Genomic DNA, 26576 nt, shown 5'->3' on the forward strand with positions numbered 1-26576 from the left:
AAGCAGGGAGGGGGGTGGGGGGGATGGGTGGTTATCAGGGGGTTTTTGTTTCACAAAGTTCATCTGCATGCCAAGAGCACAGTGCACATCACTACAGACACTACTCACGACGTCCATTGCACAGCGCGCACACACGAAACTATAATCTATGGGACCAGACAGGAAACAGTCCTTAGGGGAGGCTGACACCCAGCACGTCACCACCCATACTAGCCACGGCAAACGCCTCGCAGTTCTGTCGTGGAATGTCAACGGGTTGGGGGACAAGATAAAGCGGGGGCTGGTACTCCAATACATTAAACGGAAAGGGCCGGCGGTGGCTCTATTACAAGAATCGCACTTGGTAGGTTCCACGTGTAAAGCCCTAGATAGATGGGGATATACCATGGGAGTCCATTCGGAGTTCACCTCCGGCTCCAGGGGTGTGGGAATACTGATTAACAAGCGATGTCCACTCATAGTACAACAGACATGGGCCGACGCGCAGGGCAGATTCGCGGCACTGGCGGGCCAGTGAGAAGGGAGACAATACAACTATGTTTCGGTGTATATCCCGCCGGCTTTACATAATACAGCGCTCCCAGACCTCGGAGCATTCCTGCTTTCGCTTCCGCAAGGGGCGACAATTATAGGAGGGGACTTTAACGCAGTAATTGACGCGACCATGGATAGGCGTCCCCCTAGAGGGCCCAGCAGCCCCAGTTCCAAACTTAGAGATTTCATAGATACGATAGGCCTTACGGACGCCTGGAGGGCGAAATTCCCGCAGGATAGGCAGTACACCTTCCACTCAGGAGTCCATAACAGCGAGTCGCGGATAGACCACATTTTTACCCAGATGCTGGGGCTGGATCAGCTAGCTGAGGTGGCGCACTTGCCCAGGGGAATATCAGACCACTCCCCGATACTGCTCACCTGCTCATCAGGCATCCCCGACAGGCGTAGGCTCTTCCCGATTTACCCATATTATCTAACAGTCAAAGAGATCAAGAAAACATTGGTCACCACCACCAAGCGTTATTTCAATGAGAATGAACACACGGTGAAATCACCAGCGGTGCTCTGGGAAGCCTATAAAGCGGTCCTGCGGGGCCAGGCCATATCATCCGTGGCCCACCACAAGCAGCACCAACGCCAACAACTCCATCAGTTAGAAGAGAATCTGCAAAGGGCGGAGACGGAGCATGCCGCAGACGTGACGGTTGCCACCACGCACGGCCTGCAGCTGGCGCAACAAGAGTATAGGGCATTTGTATGGGAGAAGGTAAAATCTAGACTTCAGAGTACAAAGAACACAGTATACGAGCAAGGGGACAAGGCGGGCAAACTGCTGGCCTGGTTAGACAAAAAAGACAAGGCTAATAGGTGGATAGCGGAGCTGGCCAAGACAAATGGTGAGGTAATCACGGACCCCCAGGCCATAGTGGAGGAACTGGCGGCACATTATGAACGTATATACACGCCGACAGCCACGGCCACAATAGATGATAACAGAGCCTTCCTTCGCGACATCCAGATGCCAAAGCTGGCTCCAACAGCAGTACACGCACTTGAGGCAGATATTACGCAGGCAGAAACGACCCTGGCAATACTCGCACTCCACACAGGTAAAGCCTTAGGGCCTAATGGTATCCCGGTGGAACTCTTCAAACACTTGGCTACGGTCCTCACGCCCCACTTAGTGAACATGTATAAAGATAGCTTACAGAAGGGGGAACTTCCCGGGGACCAGCGCCTGGCTACGATAGTAGCAATACACAAACCGGGTAAACCGAAAAACAGTTGCATGTCCTACAGGCCCATATCTCTCATCAATGCGGAAGCAAAGATCCTAGCCAAGGTGCTGGCAATGCGGCTTCAGCCTTATTTGGGGGCGGTGGTCCACCCGGATCAATCAGGGTTCATGCCGCACCGGAATACGGCGCTGAACCTGCGGCGAGTGCATAGTGTCATGGCACGCAAATCACTAATTCAAGAAGATACTATAATCCTGTCCCTGGACGCACAAATGGCGTTCGATATGGTGGAATGGTCATTTTTATTCGCGGTACTTCACCACTTGGGGTTTGGACCAAACTTCATAAAATGGGTGGAACTACTATATACGAAACCTATGGCACAGGTGGTGGCCAATGGGAGAATCTCAGGCATTTTTCCCCTGGCCAGGGGGACGCGGCAGGGATGTCCGCTGTCGCCGCTTCTCTTCGCACTTGTGCTGGAACCCTTGGCGGCATGGATACGCCAAGATCAAGTGATTCGTGGGCTCAAGTGGGCGCCGGGCTGGGAGGACAGAGTATCGCTCTATGCGGACGACATGCTCCTCTATCTGGCCTCACCGACCCGTTCGCTCAACTGTCTTATGGATATCTGCGCGGTGTTCGGCCGGGTGTCAGGATACACAATAAACTGGACGAAATCGCTCATTTACGTACTCTCAGGGGACCAGCCTCGACTCCCGCAAAACTGTGCGGCCAAGATAGTGTTGGATGGGTTTAAGTATTTGGGCATATATGTCACGGCGCATGACTCCCACTTCATAGCTGAAAATCTTAAGAAACCTCTGGAGCGGTTCCGCAGAGATGTGCAGGGCTGGCGTGCACTGCCGCTTACCCTCTTGGGCAGGGCGGCCCTCTTTAAAGTGATGGCACTCCCGAGGTTCCTGTACGCCCTGCAAAACACACCCTTTCCGATACTCCCATCGTACTTCAGAGAGGTAAATAATGAGCTTAACAAGCTGCTCTGGGATGGCAAGGCAACACGCATCGCGATGCACAAACTAGTGAAGGGTTGGTATGATGGAGGAATAGGGCTCCCCAACATTAGGGTCTATTACTGGGCCGCACACCTGTCGGTAATTAACCAATGGCTTCACGCGGACCAGGCAGACCTGGCCTATCGCATGGATAGACATTTGCTGGGGGCGGACAATCTCATGGGGATACTATACAACACCAATCAACACAAACATCTCATAGGACCAACAGCTTACACAGTCAGGATCTGGCATGAAGTTCAGAGGGCTTTGGGGTGGGAAGGAGTCATCACGCGGGCGACACCGCTCTGGGATACCAACAAACTAGGGAGGCTAAAGAACACGAAGGGCTTCCGACAATGGGATCTGATCGGTATTTCGAGGGTGGGGGACCTGTGGAAAAAGGGGGAGATCGTCACATTCACACAGCTGCAGGAGAGCTATGGCCTGGCGGACTCGGAGAAGTTCAGATACTTACAGATAAGGCATGCATTGACAGCACAAAATTACCTGAATCCTCTCTCCTCGAGGACAGGCTCCTTACTGACCATATGGCGAAGAAAGCCATATCACTCACTTACAAAAAAATCATAAATAACCAGCCAGACCCTACGCAAACTCTAAAAGCTAGATGGGAGACGGACGTGGGGGAGTTGGATGAGGCGGACTGGCAGGAAGCGTTAGTGTCCCCCAGGGAGGTGGCGATTTCGGCCCGATTTAAACTGATACAACTAAAGATACTGCATCGCACCTACTACACACGGACGCTACTACACAAACTACACAGAGCCGATACGCCGCTTTGCGTTAGACAGTGCGGGGAAAAGGGCACGTTCTGGCACATACTATGGGAATGTGTCGCCATCCAGAACTATTGGAAAGCAACAGTGCGCACAATGGCGCAGGTGACGGGAGTAACCCTGGTTCCCGAACCGCGGGGCTGCATCCTGAATGTCTGGGAGGCAGCTGACATTACTCAGACAGTACAAACATGGGTAGCACTAGGGGTGACCTTAGCAAAAAGGGATATAGCGCAGCAGTGGGGAGCCCGGCACGCCCCGACACTCCGAAAATGGTGCAGTGGTATGGATGAACTGATGGTAACCGAAAGAGCAGTATACGTACATAGAGGCTGCCCCAAAAAATGGAACAAGATATGGGGGAAGTGGAATGTATATCGGGGCAACATCTGCGATCCCCCACAGGACGACTCACAATCAGACACTTCCGACTAGTAGGGGAGCGTGCAGAGAGATCGGGGGAGGGAGATGGGGGAATGTTGAAGGAGACAGGGGTCAAGATAATGAAGAACCTGACAGGGGTCCTTAATGTAGAATACACATGTCATCGCAAAAGATGTAATGTACGTTGTGAAACACGATATGGTAATGCAGTAAAGGTTGGAAGTGAAAATGTTAATAAAAAGATTTACAAAAAAAAAAAAAAAAAAAAAGTACCAGGACAAACACCACCAGACCCATGAGCAAAAAATTCATAGATGGCTCACGACTGAAGAGACAACGGAAGAAGAAGAAACAATGACTGAGCTGAGATGCATCCTGGAAAATGACGACAGAATTCTAAGTCCTAACAACATGCTCTAGAAACTGGGGACACTTTTGAATGAAATGGCCTATATTGAGATAAACACCTACACTTCCTGAAGCGACTACAAGTACAACACTGGATGCAGGGGACAGGACTCTAGATCCCCTCAAGTTAGTGAGGTGTGCAAAGAACAGCTGACGAGCTGCATCCTGCCAGAAATATACATTTCTGACGTTTGTTTCTCAATGATTTACTGTTGTCTTCTGCTGGAAAATGTTGAGTGTTAAAGAGGGAGAAAAGATGCAGTCTATAAATCCATCTCTAAACTACAAATCAGAAAAAGCGGACAGGCACAGTGCAGAACAAAAAGAACCAACAAAGTCCTAAAATTACACATCTGGAAGAGAAAATAAACTAACATGGAGCGTAGCTTAAAAAACTATAAAAAAAAGGCATGTAATCTTAGCATATTTAATAATACCAATGGATGGGGGATAGCCTTCCCCCAAAGGACACCTAGCTAAAAACAAAAATGAAAAATTACCAAAGAAATGGAGGGGAAACTGTTCTTACTCCTCAAGAGGGGTAGTAACATAAAATTGCTGGAAGAACACCATTCCATGCATTAAATATTCTGTCAGACACGACAGGTAGCTATGTGATAATATGTGGGACCCTGGACGAACAGGGTCTTTACTTGATTAACATTTATACGGCAAACATCCAAGACCCCCAATTTTTTCCCAGCATAGTAAAAACATCTGAATGTGGATGTCGGCACCTCAATAGGAGGGCGATTTCAATATCGCAATATCCGGGGAATTAGACAGCTATTGATCTAGAATGGGTGAGGCACCCAAAATGACGGATGCAACTTACAGACATAATGGAATCTTTAAGCCCAGTAGATGCATGTTGGGTACAGCACCTGCAAGATAAAGTATTCTCATTTTATTCACACCCACACAATTCCTGTACTATGAGAGACTACATAATTATGTCTAGTGAGAGAGATGCTCAGAAGATAACTATTTGTGTAGGGTCTTGTTAGATCACTGTCCCCACTGCCTGACTTATACTTGGAAATGCATGTGGCCAAAGTCCCCACATGGAGACTTACTAACTAACAGAATACTTTAATAGGAACTGGAGCACAGCTTTCACCAGATCAAGAGAGTGGAATGCACTTAAAGCACTATGAGAGGTGCTAGTATAGGGAAAATGTACAGATTAACCAAACAAATATAGGTGATAATAGATACGCTTGAGAAAAAGCCAGTCCTCCAACAGGAGTAAGTGATAAAAAGGCAGGAGTTGATGGAGCGACTAGAGGCTAAAATACTGACACAAAGAGGACACTATGGCACACGTGCCAAATACTCTCACATCTCAATTAGACCAAAGTTGTATTAAGAAGACGAAAGGTCAGGCAGGTCATTAGCACTAGTAAAAAGGAAGCACAAAAAGACAACCTACCTTGACAAGACAAGATAACACTGGGCATATACGCAGCTATGAAGAGTGTATAAATAAAACATTCCAGATCTACGCCTACCCACTGTATATGCAAACTGACATGATAGACCCTCAACATGTTAAAGAATATCTGACAAATATTAACTTACCTTGGTTAACAACAGAACAACAAACACCACTAGATGCACCGCTAACCAGAGAAAAATTTGCAATTACAGTAAAAGAAATTAAAATGGGGCAAATCGCCTGATTTGGATGGTTCTCCAACAGAGTTTTGAGGAACAGGTTCAATAGTGATAGATTGACTCTAAGAAGTCTCTAAGGAAGCACTAAAGAGGGGCGCCCTCCCAAATATAAGGAGAGAAGCATCAATCTCAGTAGATCTGAATCCAGAAAAGGATCTATAAGATTGCAGATCCTACAGACCCTTTTCCATGATCCGAGGCAATGCAAAAATATTAAGTGGTAAACCATCCTGGCATTCTAGCAGTAACCCTGGATTTAGAACTTTCAGATCAAATTTAATTTATACAAAAACACAGTACTATCATAACCTACATAGACTGGCACACAAGCTGAATTCATCAAAAGGATTGGAGGGCAAATATGTGATAGCTGCTATAGACAGGAATTCATTTTCCTACTTTTTCGGCCCAAGATTCATTAAATGGCTAAAGCTTTTTGTACAACAGACCCAAATCCTGTGGCAAAACGGACAAAGACGTGTAAGATAGTTGGATACTGGTGCGGCGTAGCCTTCAGGGATGACCCTTATCACCACTGCTATTTGCTCTAGCAATTAAGCCATTAGCGCAGACATGTAGAGACATATTTTACAACCAGTGATTCCAAATGGCGACACTAAACATGTAATTTAGCAATATGAAAACAATACTTTGGTATATTTAAGAGACATAGGACATCTATGCCACGAGTTTTACAGATAATCAAGGAATTCAGTGCAATCTTTAGCCTGTATATATGTCAATCTGAACAAGTCCAGATTAATCCCAGTAGGACAATGGGCACAAGTTACCAGCACTATTTGCTTAAGCTTGAGGCTACAAGGGCAAGACACAGATATTAAGTTTTCAGGAATAATAGTGACACATGGCCAAGGCAGAAGCATAAAGTTAAATATAGACAAAACACTTCTGCAAACACATAAGCAGATACAATTATTGATGAAACTGCCACTATCTATCATGGGTAAAGTGGTGTTAGTAAAAAAGGGCCATAGATCTAAGATTTCTATATGTATTCCAGAAAAGGTTTAACCCACCTACCCAAAAGTGTTTTCCAAGAATTAACAGTTTATTCAAAGGTCTGACATGGGCAGGCAACCCAGAATCACCCTTAAAACACTGCAACTACCATACAACAAGGGCGGAATGGCGGTGTAAGATATGGAAGCCTACTACTTCGGATCACAACTACAAAACATGCCATACCAGTGGTCTTAAAAAGGTAACAGACAGCAAGCTCTGTTGATGTGATGCCACAGAGATATGTAGCTTTGCCAAAGCCTCATACTAGACAGCACTCCCCATTGAATTACCTTAATTATATAAATATAAGAAAGGCGTTCCAGAAGATTGTTAAAAAACAAAGTTTGCTGAACAAGCCCCATTATAGGGATTAAGGGAGTTTAGGCAACTACTCCCAGATGCTAAAGCAGCATGCTGGATAGATAAAGGCATTCTCCTAATGGAAGACATATATGATTTGATTAGGCTAGAGAGCACTACTGATGACATAGCGGACACATTCTGTTATATGCTACAATGGCCAGGGCGGCAGACTGCCAGATTCATGTACATTACAGACATTAATTAGATTAATTCAAGCATGGCGACTGTTTAATGACGATACATAAGGTAATTATAGCAATGCGTCCAGGTTAAGACCTGACAATATGAGAAAGACGGGAGCCTGCTGAATACCTGACCACAACCCCCTACAGACAATGATGGAACAATATCCTAGAATACAAATGTAAATCAACTAGCAATTAAAGACTTAAACTGATCCATCTGAAGTGCTTACACGTGGAATATTTAACTCTATTAATATTTATCAAGCTATATCAGGGACTTGACCCCTGTTTAACCACAGATGTACTACCCAGGTGAACGACTGAACACTAATTTTATGCATATGATATGGAAATAACCAGTGGTTGTTGACTAATGGACACTGTGCATTGGGCTTACACGGACACCCGTAAGGGAAACGGATGCTATATACATTTGCTGTACTAGGACGGATACTTCACATAGGTACATTGAAAATATGTATTGCAATACACTGGAGACAAGCAGAGGGCCCAGATCACTTATTGTTGCTAAAAGATATTCCTTAATGGTCACTCATGGACGAACAGAGAATGGGGGCTGTATGTATAGATCGGAAACTTGATGACGACTTAGCAATATGGATACAATTAACAGAATCTTCAGACTCACAGAAGCAGATAACAAAACAATAGGCTCAAGTCGACACCAGTGAGAATCACAAATCTACCTGATAGTGGATGACACAGGAAAGAAAACAAAATAGACACATGGTCAAGATTGTTTGATGTAGAAAAATGCAGTTTTTAGTGAAGAACATTAATGTAACTAAACATGTATGCTAATTATGTAACCCTTTTGCTCTCCTGTAACTACTTTTGACATGACGATTCATTACAAAGTATGTTAATATTTGATTTTATTACATAGGAAGAATAATAAAGTTACAAATAAACAACCTATCCAAAGAGTTGGCTTCGGCTCCACCCAAAAACGTATTTCCCTCTCTCTACATGCTATTGATAGTTTGATGCATCATTATGCCTCCTATGAAGTCAGTGAACTGCACCGCACACAGAAATATTTTAGGATTCAAAAACAGACTGAATCATTTTACGTTAAATTCTTTATCTCACACATACATTGTATAAAGGAAACAATACTGGTTATTTTTGTTTTTTCATTGCTGCAACTCAAAACAGACCACAATACGATTCGCTATCAGATTTCCTTCCTCTCTGGACCACAGATGGGCACAAGACTTTAGTCCCACTACTCAGTACGGAATACAACACCAGCTCCCTGCTCATATTAGGATTACTGCCACCACATAAACATTGTACAACAGAATTTCAAGACCCTAACTGGACCGAACGGCGCTGACCAGCCTTGAAAAAGCCACAGGCCTGCACCAACATGGGGCAAAACAAGCACTGGCCTTGAATCATTCAGCATCATTTTGAAATATTCACCTGTTAACAGGATACTGGAACAAGAAAACATCAATAATAAACTTGTAACATGTCAATGAACTCAGGAGCTGGCAGGAGTTCGCTACACGTAAAAATGGTGAAACACATTATACATTTTGAAGTAACTGTGTTTTGCAACAAAACCTCTCAATCTAGAAAATACCTCTACTAAGTAGGAGACAAACGAGGTGGAAAAGTTAATTTCATGCCATAGTCTCCAGTGACCCCAAAAAACTCCTGTCTTTTTTAAGAACTTAACAGGGCAACCCTTCTTGAAAAGCCCATTTTGGATAAGCATCAATTCAGTGCCTAAACATTTCGGCTAAATTTTAATTGGAGTAGAAATGTTATTTGTAGAGCCAACTAGTCATACAGAAATCATTAGAACGTTAATTTACACAAAAAAGCATGGTTACAAGGACATGCAATCCGTTGTTTCCTTGCAGACGGTTATGATGAACATAAGTTAATCAAAAGCACTTTGAAAGAACATACGTTAATTTCTTAATTACAGTGAAAAGTTTTAATGTCCTGTCCCAATCTCTCCTTTCAAACAATTATTGTTAAGGTAGTGTATTCATTTATTATTTCAAATGGTAAATGTTCGTAGGAGTACTTTAAAAAAAAGATAACTTACTTTTCTTGAGTACTCTGGTTTCTTTATCAATGAAATGTGTAGAAGGCTTTGGAGTAGATGTCATTTCTCTCTCTGGCATTTCCTAAGAGACAAGATGGCAATAAATTACAACCAGAAAAAGGCAGTAACATCAATATTCCTCCTTCATAAGCTTAATGTTTTAAATTTACTAAAAAAGACTAAATCGAAAACGTTCAACTAATAAAGTGGCTTAGGCTAAACTGATGAACGCACTGAAAGGCAGCAGCCTACTCAAGTCCTTACAACTAAGCATTGCAACTCCAGCTACCATTCCTGAGGCTAAGACCTACCACAACCAATTCGCCTCTGCACCCGATCGTCTTCACAAAATACACTTTTGCTATCAATCAACTACGAAGGGAATCAAAAGAAGTGCTTACAAGACTGTTAGCACCTTCCGTTATCCTTTGAGAGCTTGTTAAGCAGAAACTACTAGACTAACTATCAAGATAACAAATACCTGCTCTACAAACTGCTTCTGTCCACACTCTGTTTGGCAGTTATAATGAAGGTGCACTTCACTCAAAGGAAAGCATTACGACAAATTTCGTCATTTCTTCGGCCTGCGACCACTGACCACCAAGTACTCAGTTTCATGACATAGTCAGCAGTGCCCCATCTGGAACTTGTCCCACTTGGTCATTTTACACCAATGCCAGAGACCAAGATGCCTTGGGAGTCTCACAGTGGGGTGAAGCATTGCAGCCAGTCCGCTAAAGCACATATCTGACCTACTGTTGAGTCCTGGTCAATATTTTCTGCTCTTCAAAGGTGGGAGCTCGACACCGATATTTTTCTGACATTTTTGAATCTCATCTTAGTTTAAGCAATATTTTCTAAAATTATTACCTTGCTTGTTTAAACTGCTGTTTTTTTGCTATTTTCAAATGTATGCATTGGGCTTTTACCTAATTATTTCTTCACAGTTTGCATTATGTTTTTGAAATGTAATTTCCCATTACGTTGCAAGGAAAGCCTTGTGTCTAGCTATTTGCCAAAATAATGAATGTTGGTTATCATTAGAACCATTATTTTCCTCTTTGACATTGGCAATTGGATCCTGATACAGGTTTCATGACTCATTTTCATCCCTGTCTGTTCTCCATCTGACTGAAAGAGAGAAAGTGGATCCACCAGATAATACTCGTCCGTGTAGTACAGGAACCAAGGAAAGGGCAGCAAAGAGAGTTTGTTGTATCCAGATAAACAGATGTTCTCATGAATAAAAATGTAAGTTCAGTAGAAAGAGAAAACTGGTCACTTTTTGTGAAATCCGAACACAGAATTATTGCAATCCAAAACCAAAACAGAGATTCATGATTGAAAATGCAAGGGAAGGAATTCTGTTTTACTGGCTTAACTTTTTAACAGAAGGTTACCACTTATTGTTGGGAGGTGGTTCTTCGTCTGCGGGTACCACTTCCGTATAGAACTGTAATATCATAGTATTCAGTTAGGTAACAAAACCTCTAGGGCAGGACTGTAATGCTCTTTGTAATTCTTTATACTACACTAAATTGACACGGAGAGGGATTTTTGCAATTTTCTTCAACATTAATCATTCTATTGATGGAGTAACTACCTTTCTGAATGGTTTCAACTTCTCAAGTTGATGGTTAACATTGATGCAGACCACAGAGAAAAGAACTGTGATATGTGAAAATATCATCTGTGTGATCCATAGCGCCCAAAGAGGGAATATGCTGATCTATAGCAAAGAGCAAGTGATTGGTTTTGTGAGTTTTAAATTAATATCTCAAATGAAATGTTAAACGAGTAGGCTGCACCACGTAAGAAGTTGCATGAAAAACACTACGACTACAATTAGAGACTGAACTCACACACCTTGAAAATCAGCTGCTCCAGAGTGAGGGGGAGGCACTGGGAGGGGATGATAGGTCCTTGATGCAGATAAGAGGGGAGCACTCCAGATTGCTGGACCGACTTCGCAATCTGAATTATGCAGCACACTCAGCGAGCTCCCATGATGCGAGAGACAAACCAGGCAAGCTGATGTCGTGGCTGATAAGACAGGAGGCGATTACCCCACCCGTGATGTCTATACGAACCACACACGGTGACTTAGTACATTCCCAACGAGATATACATGAAGCCTTTGTAGAACATTACTCCGCGGTATACAGGTCTCACCTCCTAGCTACAGACGCGGACATAAGAGAATTTCTCTCCGCCCTGACGCTTCCGCAATTGACGGACCATCAGCAGGAGGAATTGGGTGCTCCTTTGCTATCGGAGGAACTGCGCGATAGTATTTTCTCCCTCTCAAATGGTAAATCTCCGGGTCCGGATGGACTGCCGGCTGAATTTTATAAAGCCTACTCGGACATATTAGTACCGGAACTGTTGCGTATATACTCAGCGGCCCTAGAGAACTTGTCCCTCACGCTCACGCAAAATGAGGCACTGCTGGTCTCCCTCTTGAAGCCCGGCAGGGATCCCGAAATCCTTGGTTCTTATCGTCCACTGGCCCTATTGAACACAGACTATAAAATACTTGCTTCCGCCCTCGCCAAACGAATAACCCCGTTCGTCCCAGCCATAGTCCACACCGATCAAAACGGCTTTGTCCCAAACAGAAGCACCTCTCTTAATATACGCAGATTCTTCAGAGTTCAGAAGTATGCAACGAGGGACTGGCCACGGTCGGGCTGCTTAGTGCTGGATTTAGAAAAAGCCTTTGATTCATTGGAATGGCCCTATCTAGCGGCAGTGCTACATAAATATGAACTAGGCGACGGGTACCTCAAACTGGTGCAATTGTTATACCAGCGACCCATGGTACGGGTCCGCACAGGCAAACTCATATCTGACGCAATCAGGGTCAGACGTGGCACTAGGCAGGGATGCCCTTTATCACCGCTGCTTTTCTCTCTTGCCATGGAGCCGTTGGCGGCTATGCTCCGGGAGAGCGGCGCGGACTGGGGTGTCCCCCTCGATGATGGTTTGCATACGGTGTCTCTATATGCGGATGATTTGCTGATATATATACGTGACTCGCATGCTATACCGCCGGTCATATCGGAGATATTCCATAACTTCGAGGTGGTGTGCGGCCTTAGGGTAAACTGGACTAAATCGGGAGCCTATCCTTTTCATGAAAGTGTAGCCTTGACGGACATAGTTGTTAACGGGACCATGCTTACTTGGTACCCGACCACGTTCAGATACCTCGGCATATATATTTACAGGTCACCGGTGGACGTGCTGGAGGGTAACCTGGTACGAGCTGTCACCTCCATAAGGGCACAGATCCACTTCTGGAAGACTCTGCCGCTAAATGTCATGGGCCGTATCACTCTAACCAAGATGATAATACTGCCGAGGCTGTTGTATTATTTTGCAAACCTCCCAGTGTATGTTCCGGTGCAAATGTTTAGGGAGCTAGAGGGATTAATACGGGGTCTAATCTGGAATGCGGGACAGCCCAGGATAGCATTGCAGAAGCTATATGCACCGCCAGAGAATGGGGGCTTAGCAGTTCCCCATTTCGAACTGTATTACTTAGCGGCGCAGCTACAATGGGTAGCCAAATGGCTAAGTGGCAAGAACCTAGCGGACATTGCCACCGCATCAGCGTCATGGACACAGACTCAGATCTATAGTCTATTTCATCCATTGGCGAAACTTCCCCGTCCGACACAGATACATATAGAATTAGCCCATAGATGCTATCGAAGTAGCCTTCAACTCACAAAAGACGTCATTCCCTACGCCCCGGTACTCCCACTTACTGGGACACCCAGAGGCAGGGATACTGTAACGGACACGGTATTAGCACCCTGGACCACTGCAGGAGTGGAGACACTAGGAGACTTATTCGAGGATGGTGCCCTGCTGCCTTTTGCAGCCTTGTCGGCGGATACAGGATTGCCGTTGGGCCAGTTCCTCCTGCATGCAGCCATCATACGAACGCTGACACTAGCGTGGGGAGACTTGACTACTGAGCCGCCAATGCATCAGCTTATACAATATCTGTATGTGATGGGGGAGGGGTCGCATGTGGTTCACTGGCTGGTGCAGGCCCTACTCACGCATGTATTAAAACCACCACAACGACTCCGTACGCGCTGGACTGAAGACAGGGGTAGGCCCTGGACTGACAAAGAATGGGAACGTATCTTAGCTAGTGCCACGCACATACCACGCAACTCACGCTTTAAACTCATACAAACATTCATACTACACAGAGCGTATCTGTCGCCAGACAAGATAAATAACTATTTCAACGTTACTACCTCTGATTGCCCAAGATGCCATTGCATAGGGGCTGACCTGCTACATATGCTGTGGTCTTGCCCATCACTCATGTCCTATTGGCGCAAAGTAACGGAAACACTCACAAGCAGCACTGGCGTCGAGATATCGAACACGTGGGAGGTCTGCATATTGGGACTCTACAAACGATCAAAAGAAAATAAAGTGAGATCTAGGTTCCAAGACTTAGGCCTAATAACCGCCAAACGATTGATAACCAAGAGATGGAAACATAAAGACCCTCCAGAGGCACCCCATTGGTTGAAATCCCTGGAGGTCTGGGCGCAGGCGGAGAGCAATATTCTGCATAGGGAGGAAACGGCAGGACGGCGCAAATTCCCCATCGCGCAGGCCTGGGATTAACTTTTAAGAACCCTTATACAAACTAATATTACACCGCATGCGCCTCCTACGCAGCAGGCGGAGGTGGATGCCTAATAGGCAGTCTGGGTGGGAATGGGCGGGCTATGCATGCAAGACGTCCAAGTCACAGATGACAAGTTCAGTAATGACCCCACATTCCAACACGGTGATCCATAGACAAAACTCCAGATACACGACACTTCATTGCCTGTATGCCCACACACAACACAGGACGAGCATCTCATATCCGCTGTGCACACATGACTCTTGGCACAACCCTACTCGGAAGGCGCAAAACCCGGCACATACACGTTCTGCTAGATAATTGATGTCTCTCATTCTCTTTTTATTTATTTATTTTCCTTTAGTTAGTTGTGGTTTAATTGTTGTAAGTAAAGAAATTTTGTATTGCATTGAGATGGTAACTGTTTATCGCCCATGCACCAACGTTTATTGTGATTTTAAAGCGGCATTACGTATGAGTCACGCACCCCTAAAATAACTGATGTCGCTGTACATGGCTCATTGTCATTATGGGGACACATAAGAGGTAGATGGACCCTGCCCCCCTGATAGGAGATGACAGTCCGAATGAGATGCAGGCTTCCACACCAGTCGGTACATTTATGTTAACTCTTACACCACAGACGCTACCTGTGCCATGGTTGTTAGATGGCAAATGCTCGGAACAGTATTAGTAATGGCATAGCGAAAATGATTCTGTTACAGAATAAAGAAAAGAGGGGGGAAAAAACAACAGGAGTAAAAAGTGGAAAATGTAACACTGCTCAGCTTGGCTGTATTAGGAAAATTGAAAATTGTAATAAAGATATTTAAACAAAAAAAAATGAAAAACACTACGACTAAGAAAGCACTGCAACTAAGTTGCTGAAACTGTTGTTTCACTGAATTACTTTGCTGTAATTTGTTTCTGAAGAACAGATTTTAACCCATGATGGTCTCTTCTGGGACATGGAGCAACATTCTTGTAGATCACACCTCCCACAACTACAACTCTAATGTTCTTTCTAGGGTCCTAGGATTATCCACATATGTAAAAAAAAAATGGCAGCCATATGGGAGAGCAGAATCACCAGAGCGTCAGAAAAGGATGGAATTGGGCTACAGAGGTACTAAAAAAACAATAAGTTAGGGGGTCTAAGGGAGTTTTAAAGACCTGTGCGGACAAATCCCCAAATCACTTAGACTTTAACAACACAAGAGTCCGCTGCTCTACAACAGTCTACCTGAAGCACAAAAACGACAAACCAGCATATTCAGACATAAAGAAGTCCTTCTATAAGGGACCGAGTCCCATCACCCACCGAGGTGGCATGCTTCATCTGGGACCTCCCTTAACCACACCTGGTGCAGTTAAAGAGCTACAACTCCTTTATTAACTGTAAAAAGGAGGAGCTCAAGGATGTTTAATTGATGTAACATGGAGGATAAAAATCTCCTGGTGAAAAAGACTGCCAGAAGTGTGGTGAAGCTAAGTGCAGTGTGTGAACAAGAAAAAGTGGTTTAAAATTGATTACCAATAGAAAAATATTTGTATTCAATATCCAGTGGTATCAAAATAAAAACGCAGGAATTGGAGGAAAATGTGTACACAGATGTTATAGGAACACGTCCTCAAAGGTCTACATGTTTCAGCCAACCTGTGTCTAAACAATATGACAGTGGCTTTCGTCAGGACCAAGTGATGACACTACTGCAAAAATTGAGATTGTGAGAAACAAAACAACAAAGGAACGATACAACCTACACAGGTACCTGCTTATCTGGAGATATGCGGCACCGTAGGGATGTAAATTTATCACCTGTTGAAAAAGAGTAAATTTTAACAGGGGAGAAAATGAACGATATATGCTGGTTGAAGTCAAAGGTATTCAAAAACTTAATACAAATGTGTCAGTAGTAAACATTTGTCATGAAGGGATCTACATTGCCTTCTTACCCGTAATGAATCAGGGATGCGTCCTACACTCCTGGTAACAACTCAGGGTGTGAGGCAACGCTCTAAAAGACAAAAATAAAGATAGAAGGAACAAACTAATACCATGAGAAAAACAAAGAATTGTTTGTTCACTAAAGCAAGCTCACACAGGCTTGACTATCAAAACAAATGAAGATGGGTCGATTGACTAAAGAGAGCATGAATACATATAAAGCCAAAACAAAGAGTATGGTTCAATTCGTATGAGTCACAAATGCTGAAATACTCAGTTTCACAAGTATCAACATAGATGTTCTCTAATGAAAAGTCATTGTACTTCGAACAAGAATGCAGAGTCCATTCATCTCTTAGAAGACACAGTAGCCTGTGTGTCAAAAGACAATGTAAAAGGGGTGGTGAGCCCTATCAGTCAGACAACGGTGTCAATGAGCACATGAACACACCCTTCAAAAGGGGCGCCGTGGCACCATGGCCGGATAAGTCTCAATGCCATTAGTTTGAAGAAATATACGATTCTATGAATCGAGTGTCACACATAGAAAAGCCTACGATCTAAAGCATGCTTACCTGTCCGTCGTTACCCCGGACCTTCTTCCCGGTTGTTCCGAGTGGTAACCGGAACAGTGTAAGCATGCCAAACTTATAGACTGATGGTGTTTGCTGCACAACGCCAGGCGCATCCTGAGCGTCACCCCGTCACATGACTAGGGTACTCGTGCGCCATACGCATCAAAGAGCGTGTGCGCGAGAAAGCATGCCGGGTATTGTAGTTCGTCCAAAAACCCTTCGAGTTCTACAAAAAACGTCCTATTTGGAGATCGTGTATCGAACAAATAAGAACAAGGGTATAACACCGGCTCTCGGATTTTATCTTTGTGCAAAACCAACAGCCTGTGAGTAACGTGGTTATACACCAAAATACGTCCCGCCACAGTGTGATTGGACCAGAAAAAACATTTGAATACCAATGTGAAACTGGCTCTAAGGATTTATATTTATGCAAATCCAACAGCCTGTAAGTGTATTATATACAAAAATACGAAAATAAGTCCTACCAAGGTGTAATGAGACCGGAGAAAGCATTTAAAAATCGTAAAGGCTCTATAATTGCTGTAGCCGGCCAAATACCTATCCATATCATGATCTTTCTGATAGTGAAATTTATAAACCAAATGTTAATGTGCAACTGCGATTGCACGGGTTCGTTTGGCATCAAGCCGAATGTCAAAAGCAATAAGCCCTAGATATCTAATATACGGGCATGAAGGAAAGGGAACCAATTGAATTCAGCGATGGCTCAATGAACCCCTCATGTGCTCCTCATCCTTCTTTCAGAACCTTTCAGTCTAGGGTCCTTTGATGAATAGGATGTTGCGTCATGTAATGGCCCACTTGTCTCTCAATTATTCAAGAGAATCACCTCTCAAAATTTGCGTTAGACTACCTCTTCTCTCACTCAGAAAGTACACTAACCACAGACAGTTAGTGTCGGAAATGTGAGGTTAGAACATCAAAGTAATGGACCATCTCCAATCATCTGCAATAAACACAACCCTGCCGGTAAGTAATCAGGACAATGCTATGCGTCTGACTAAGGGACAAGGTTTTGCCTCAACTAAAGCATTCACAATATCAAAGCTCCCTTTACCAAGGGATGAGCAATCTGAAATGCCTACAATGTGGCGTTTCAACCACATATATAAAATAAAAGATCGAGAGTATACATTAAAAGGGAAGATCTAGAGCTGGTAAACAGAGCTGGTAGGCAGACAGAAGAGCAGGGTGAGAGTGAATAAAAATATTAGTTTATAAAACAATTAAGAAGCTACTGAATTGTATCTATATCCAATCATTATGATGTTGAGCAGTAAAAACGCTAACTCCTGTTGACATAAGTACCCTTTGGATTAACAATGGAAACTCAGTGAGGGTACGAAAATTAACCACAGAGAGAAAAGATTCTTATAAAAGTTATAGTTGGAAAAACTTCAACAGAAATTGAAAAGTGAGCCAAACAAAAAATGTCCATCTTCACCCAAACAAGTGGCATTCCTTACCTATACCCCAGAGCATTGACTTGCTAAGTCAAATCTGTAGTTAACTCAGGTCTGGTGTTAGCCCAAAAGAGACACCGCCCAGAAGTGAAGGATAGGATAGGATATAAGTTTATAAAGCGCTCGATTGCCTTGGCGTCTTGGCGCTAGTGAGTGTGGAGGTGGTGCAAACTTTATCGCAGGGACTATATTGAGGCAAACAGCCAAGTTTTCAGGACTTTCCTAAACGATTGATGGTTTGGCAAAAGTCTCATAGTTGTAGGCAGATTATTCCACAGCTTTGCTGCACAGTTTGAAAAAGTTCTTCCACCCCATCTTACTCTCCTAATCCTATTTACCTGAAGAAGTCCCAAAGTACTAGATCTCAGGGCACGTCCAGGGGTATAGTGGATCACATTTTTTGAATATCTTTAGCTCCTCCCCCAAAGATTGCTTTGTGAACCAGGCATAATGTCTTAAATTCCACACGTTGTTGTACAGGAAGCTAGTGTAGTGCTCTAATTCCCGCCGAAGTGGATTTGCCTCTAGGAATATTTAAAAGCAGTCTTGCGGCGGCATTCTGCAGTGACTGTAGCCTACTCAGTTGAGTTTTATTAATCCCCAATAGCAAGGCATTACAATAGTCAAGCTTGGACAGCAGAAGGGACTGTCTTTTGTAGTTCCTGCGCGATAAAAGGAAAAATCTTTCTCAGGGTTTTTATAAGGAAGAAGCAGGAAGAGGTAAGATTCACCTGAGCAGAGAAACTTAGCTGGCTGTCAAAAATTACACCAAGGCTTCTGACCTTGGATACAGGGCAAGGGCATTCTCCAGCCTTCAGAGGCCACCAGGAGTTGTTCCACAAGGATTGCCCCTGATCAAACTCAATGATCTCTATCTTGTCTGTATTAATCTTCAGGAATCTATGGTTAATCCAGGTCATAATTTCCGAAAGACAAGCCTGAAACCTGAAAGCTGTGTCATCCGGCTGGTTAGCCATCGAGATTATAAATTGGGAATCATCCGCGTAGGACACTAGGGCAAAACCATGCTTCCTGATAAGTCTGGCCAGGGGAGTGACATAGATGTTAAACAACGTGGGTGACAGAGCTGATCCCTAAGGAACCCCACAGGGGAGATGGAAGCTGTAGGACTGAAAGTCGTCCCAGTATAGGCTCTGCTCCCTGCCCTCCAAAAACGATGAGAGAAGGGATAGAGCTGGGCCCTCAATGCCAACCTCCTGTAGCCTCTGTATTAACACTGTGTGATTCACGGTGTCGAAAGCTGCTGACAGGTCTAACAATACGAGGATTGCCCTGCCCCCTCTATCCACTATTCCTCGGATCTCCTCTTGCTGCTACAAGCAGAGCAGATTCCATGGAATGCTGTGAACGAAAACCATGCTGAGTCGAGTTCAGCAGATTATAGATGTCAAGGTAGTCGGTCAGTACCTTATTCACTGATTTCTCCAGGATTTTAGCTGCAATGGGCAGACCAGCTGTTGGGCGATAATTCTTGGGCTCTAAAGGGTCTAAGGTGGGTTTTTTCAGAATTGGCCTGATCGTGGCTCTCTTCCAGCAGGCTGGGTAACTGCCTGACTCCAGCACTTTGTTAATTAAGGGAGTTAGTTCGTCCCCAATTCTGTTTGCAGCCAGAAGTGAAAGAACACTAACACCTGCCTGACCCTCACACACGCATACACACACTTAATGGGCAGCTACAAGGATTGAATGAAAAAATAATGTTTCTGGAAAAACCCGATTTGTAATGGATGGGAATGTCCTCAGAAGCATATGAAAATTTGGGAGTCAGGGCAAAAGCATTTCAAATTACACCCATCAGCTGACATTGTTGTTCCACAAAAAGTGTAGGCCAAGGAATGGTGTTTGCACAGAGGGTTGAATACGCTCAGGTTTATATCCAATGATGAATCTCAATGTGCTCAGTGTATTACTCTAAAAGTACTCAATACTTGCCTTGCTATATCTGGCACAGGTTGTACTGTTCTACATTGTCTATTTGGAAATGGCAATACAAAGCATAATAAAAAAAAGAAAAGAAGAAAAGGGCCAATAGAATATAGGGGGACAGTAGGGACACTCAACAGACTTTATATCCTTCTGAAAATGAGGCAAGAAAATGACATTCATGGAAGACAGATTAATATTTTTACTTTTAACCACAAGTAATACAACATGATCCTATGGACTGATCTTCCATTAAACCCAGTTATCTCCTTAATCATGAGTATTTAATATATTTGGCACTTTTTAATATGTTCAATGAGAGTGCAGCTACTTTCTTCTGAGTTTAAAAGAAAATACATTTAAAAAAATCTCCTCCTTTGCCCCCACCCACCCATCTGTCTGGAGAGAATTCCTAAATCCTGACGCAGCGCTCTCCCTCGCGTCGCCCGGACCATTTGAAAAAATCATGCTATGTTGGCACACCAGCACTCCGGCATCAGCAACTTGTGCACCTGCAGAAACAGTGGGCACACACCCTTCCTCTACACAGGATCAGCTCACATATCTGACAGAACTGTGAGCACTCGCACATCGGCCAAAAGAGGCAGGCAGATGGGAGTAGAGACAGAGAAAAAAAGAGATTCCAAACAAGTGAAGCTACACTATGTATCCATTTTCTAGTAAATAAACAACAAAGCACATCATGGTGTTGAGGCAAAATAGGTGATTTACTTTAATAAAACTAAGCTCTTTGAGAACATCGTCAATAATCCCCCGTCTACGCAATGCCTTCATCAAATCCTCTTCTGATAAATGATGGCTCTCTGTCTTTAGTTCTTCACTGATTGTCTCTGCCAGAACTTCACGGATCTTGCCATGGACGTCCATCTGAAAAATAGAAAACAATTATTATAGTCTTAGAGAAAGGAAGCTATGCTTTTGCTCAGTGGACGATGTCAGGACAAGGGAAATTGACACCAACCTGACCGCTTAGGTTCAGAGTTGGGAGTCCATTTATTGGATTTTAATGCCCTCACACACCCAGTTGGGTGTCATGCTACATCATCTGGGCTGCTCCTCATTGGGTCGGCGGCGCAATACCCAACGGGCTCCCTGTAGTAGGGGCACTTCTTCCAATAGCCGTATGGTGAAGTGAGGGGCCAGAGGTTTGTAGATGTATGGATTGAGTGTGTGATTTTAAAATAGGGCTCGGAGTGCCTGTGAGAACAACCTTTAATCAATAGGTCTCCTACCCTAAGTAAAAACGAACAATTAGGCACTTGGCTAAGTATTATGTCTTAGGTCTAAGCGTCTCTATTGGTGCAATGAGGTCAACATGTTTCTCGCTCAACGTAAAGTATACATGCGATTCGTCAGGACCTATACTGTGAAGACTATCTACACTCTAGGGTTGGTGACATGGAATCATACTCACATCAACTAAACAACTACCTATTAGTGTACCTGTCAGACCTGGAACTACCTGTGTGGGGAGAAAAAGGGTGACATCGGTCATATTGGTGTGGTACACATTTTGGTATATATATACACAATATCATTTCCCTTGTGAGAATATCATTTCCCTTGTGAGTCTACCTTCGCTTTTTTATCAGTGAATAGTGAAAGAGTACAATAAAAGGTTTAAAAACAGTGTCACACGGTGAACGCCCACAGGGAGCTAGTGTGAACTACAGCCCTTGTGGCACATATGCAATGCAGCAGGTATATTTCAATGGGGATTCACCCAATGTTGTAATCTAACCAGGCTTCAGCAGTACCCGGTAGGTCAAACAAGAGGAGTTCCTCAAGTACGGGACACATTCAAGTGGGAGAGAACAGAGGGTGCCAATATGAGTCACAGCACTTTGGTCAATCTTATTGTTCTGGAAACTTCAACTCTCGGTCTCGCTTCTCACTCTCACCACATTCATAATTAAAAATTAATAATTGAAAAGGAAACACGACAGTTGCTCATGATTGGTGTGGGCGGACCACATACATTCACTCGTTATTGTCCCCCAATTCAATTGTGGTAACAGGTACAAGACATCGTAAACATGCGTATCTCGCGTCAACCTTGTTCCCTCATTCATATGATTTTCTCATTATCAACTTCTAAAGGGGCCCTATGCGTCTACCTCACTTTCCCAAGTTGCTGGTATGTTAAGCTGCTGTTGGTGTTTGCATCGCGAACAGCTCTCAACGTGACTGTATTTTTTCAAAGATGTTTATTGTGCATTGTGGGGTGTTGGTATTGCAATCATCTATGGCTCTCAAAGCGGCAGTGTTAGCGTAAAATAAATGCGTCCCGTGCTGAGGACACCTAGCTACAGCGTTTAGCACATCATTACCACACTACAGCCTCTTGTTAGTTGATGTGCTATTTTTTGCCGTTTAGTGCGCTCTATCGCATGTGGAAATGCCAGTTCCAAATGTGTCCCACTGTCGGCTGGACACCTAGCTACAGCGTTTAGCACATCATTCCCACACTAAAGCCTAAATGCATATCGTTAATGTGCTATTTTTTTACGTATAGTGCGCTCTATCGGCCTGTGGAAATGCCGGTTCCAAATGTGTCCTGCTGTCTGCTGGTTTAACCGTTAAGTATCTGGCTCAACTTGCTTGGCTGATCGTGCCCCCATTAACACAGTCATTTTACAGTAATTGTTACAAACATACGGAGTCACAGCAGGGGAAAGGGGGCGGTGCGCGCTGCAGAGGTACTCACTGTTGTGCAAATATCACATCTCGATTCGACCTACCCCCACCTACTGGTTCCGGGAGGTTAGGCGTTCTGTGGCTAGCCTTGTTTTATAGTCTGTCACTGCTTCCAGTAGTGGGCGTTCTCTAACCAATTAGGCTAATGTGTGTTTCCTGGTCAGAATAGCCATTTCATGGCAGCCATCTTAGAGTGGTGCTTTCTCATATCTTCGTCATAGGATACTCATATGCCATAGCATGGCGGCCCTCTTAAGGTGATAAATTGCTATTAGTTAAATGTTGTTTGTGGGGGTTATGGGCCCCTGATGATGTTATGTTATCTCTGTGCACGGGTGAGTGTGTCACATCGTGTGTTGTGATGTACCCATGCAGTAGGTAGTCAGAAGGGTGGTTATCTGGCGGTCAGTTGAGGTGTGTGGCATTGATGGTCACAAGAATATGTGGGGTTTCTGGAGACCCCTTAAGGTTCATTGTTTTCTGCGTTGACTATCGCCTAGTGTGCAGTATGATTGCTGCTTATGGCAGGATTGTGTTAAGTGTATGGGGGATTAGAGTAACCTCTCAGTGGTGTTGTACTCTCTTGCTGCTGTGCTCGAGGTTGTGTTATCTCAATCAAATTAGTAAAGTCTTCACACAATCAGCAGCCTTTAATGTTCCAAATAGCCGCTCACGAGCCCAAAACTTCAAGTCACAGCTTACGCCTAAAATAGTTATTTTCACTTTAAATCTTCTATGACACTGTGGTTAGGCAAATACTGTGTGGAGCTACAAGCTTTGTTGCGGGGTGTGAGGGCAAACTTTGGATGTCATCACACACCTGAGCAAAGACTTAAAAGTACACTATACCATTCAACAAATATTACAGTTTTAAAATTTCACATCACGTGCTGTGCAGTAAAATAAACACTAACACGAAAAACAATTGGAAGTGGCTCTTGCTTCTGGTATCACACAACTTGTCATTACTTATGTAGCGGAGGTACAGAAAGTACAGAAGGGGAAGTGCTGCAGACAGCAGCAGGTGCAATTAAGAATACTCGGACTCCTAAAGTAGGATGCAAAATCCTAAAGCAGAGTAGACTACTATACTCATTGGAGATATGAAAAATCTTTGCTTATTCCAAGAAACCTGTGACAATCTGGCAAGCAGGTATGAAATCTATGTACAGAAACAGGTTTTGCTTTGCAGGTGCGTTCTAGACTGCCAAAGACTTTAAAAAAATTGTTGTAAAAGATCACTTTAGATTGACTTTAATATGTAATTGCCTCACATTGCAATGTAAGGAAAGAAAAGTACAATAACAGATGTGCCAGTAAGACATGCTATGGTTTGCTAACAATTAATATTTTAGAGTGGCCTCTTATTTTTCTACTTCTGAAACACCCCATGACCTCCATAAGAGAACGGATACAAGTGATGGGAATCCTATTACATCAAACAACATGATTTACAGGTGCCTGTTCGTTGAACCTGAGATTACAAAGACCATAATTTATATTAAGGCAAATGATAACCTATCGGAAATGGCAAAGGCCCTTATCACACGAATACAGGAAATCCTGATGTAAACTAGCTAAAAGATGCAACTTGAGGTTTTCCAAACACCTTTTGTGAGTGAAAATCTACCATAATACATCTGCAGATGTGTGCACGGAATTCAGAATAAATTGTGGCAAACACACAAATCCCTAGTGACTATTTCACATTCCATAGTGACAAATTGCACTACAGTCCACGGTATTACTAATTCTAGGTGCATTCTTACCACATCAGTTTTCCTAAATGATGCTCTACAGCGGTAAAGTTGTCACTGCTTCATAATCATATCTATATAGCATTCATGCCTCAACCAATTTAGGGTAACTCAGTGATATGGCATACCTATAAAAATATTTCAAGGAAAAAATATGAAAGTCGGTATTCACCTTTATAAATTTTTGGAAATTAACAGTTTGCCAATATTAAACCAAAAGCCCTGCATAGCCATTTTGACCACAAAGGCTAGCTTCACTCTGACTCCGAAGGTTACATAGCAGAGGCACCCCCCACCTAGTCGCCCCACCCGGATCCCAATAAATTCAGACCATACCAAATTCACGTTTTTATGGAAGAATTGAGGCCCCAGTTTATTAGGCATTTTTCAACTTACAAGCGATCCTTTAAACACCATTTAACTTATTAGGCGATCCTGTGTCCTGACCCATAAGCTCGGTACTGTGCCTTACATTCAGTGCCGGTCCATTTGCCGGGAGACTTATCACCTTGGGACGCAACCCTTCACTTTCACTCCCTTCACTTTCTCTCCAGCCAAGCTTCTGCTTCCGGCCCGACCGGGTAACCTTTTTACTTCCGGTTGCCACACACTCCCTTTGGGTAAGCGTCTGCTTCCAACCCAACCGGATTACTTTTTCACTTCCGGTGTCCACACACTCCCCGGGTAAGCATCTGCTTCCGACCCGGCCGGGTGACCTTTCACTTCCGTTTGTTGTCTGCTCCAGTTTCGCAACCTGTCCCCAACCTCTGATACCAAAGGACCTCCTGCAAGTCAGCTATGCCTCCACGACAAATGTTCCCCATTGTCCCCACCCCCTTCTACTTCCTGTTCCTAAGCTCTTCTCTCGTAGAAATTCCCAGGAGAAAGAGGGCCCTATGCCAGGCGCCTATGATTAAATACCCCCTACCTCCCTGCCGAATTCCTGAGATTAAATTTATGACTGAGCTGAACCAGTGCTGTTATCTGCTGGTCCAGCTCCTTCCCTGCCTCCATTCTCTTGTTTCCACCCAGTCGTGTTCGGGTTCTGTTCCTTGAGGGGGGTTTCCACTAATGCCCCCGGTCCAGCCACTGTTCCCCTCCCCTTGGGGAGTGGGGGCCGAACCAAGGGGAATAAAGTGAGGATAGACTGCATACAGATGAGATATGATAAAAGTCAGGCACTCCGATCACCATTTCAATAGCTCTGTTCTGCGTAAACTGAACTCTCAAAGCCAAACTAAAGACAAGCTTATTGAGCGAACCTTGCCATGGTTTATGCACATCAGTATGTGGTGGTGTCAGTGAATCTAGCCCTTGTGCTGAGAAAAGAGATTCTAAACTACAACCCTCACCATATCACAGAGCATCCTTATAGGTTAAACTTTATTTTGACAATTTTTCATAACTGGGATCGTGTATTAAAAAACTATGGCTGAAGAATAATCCCACATTCAAGACGTTAGTGACACAACATTGGCAGTCTTCACTGTCTAATGGGAAAACATAGTTACTTTGTGCCACTCCAAGTGAGGACTCAAAAGCCTTCATCATCAGCCTGTCCATCCCTGACCCCAAGCTCAGGCAACCAGGCAGGGTATCGAGTGATGTTTCAGAACTGCTTGAAATCAGACAATGTTGGTCATACGTATATCTATGGCACAACAAGTCATACCTTTCCATAACATCCAACAGCAACCTCTTGCATATTTTAACAAGCATCGGCAAAGCTAATAGGTCTTGCCTATGCAAGAGCTACTGGCTTTGCCAAAACGTTTTAGCCATATTGTACACCAGCATGGCTGCTGT

At 43.9% G+C, this 26576-nt stretch overlaps 1 protein-coding gene across 1 annotated transcript in view; it reads right to left on the bottom strand.

Annotated features, from left to right (window-relative positions):
* The window catches only part of CEP76 (centrosomal protein 76), a 275662-nt gene that overhangs the window by 232555 nt on the left and 16531 nt on the right, over positions 1-26576 (bottom strand). Inside the window, exons 2-3 of the mRNA XM_085605853.1 lie at positions 21028-21183; positions 9679-9760 (exon numbers count right to left, since the gene is read on the bottom strand). Coding sequence (XP_085461979.1) covers positions 9679-9760; positions 21028-21183 — 238 coding nt within the window. The remainder of the gene's footprint in view (positions 1-9678; positions 9761-21027; positions 21184-26576) is intronic.

The sequence above is a fragment of the Triturus cristatus genome, chromosome 5_1 (genome assembly GCF_964204655.1).
Source record: "Triturus cristatus chromosome 5_1, aTriCri1.1, whole genome shotgun sequence".
NCBI classification, from domain to species: Eukaryota; Metazoa; Chordata; class Amphibia; order Caudata; family Salamandridae; genus Triturus; species Triturus cristatus.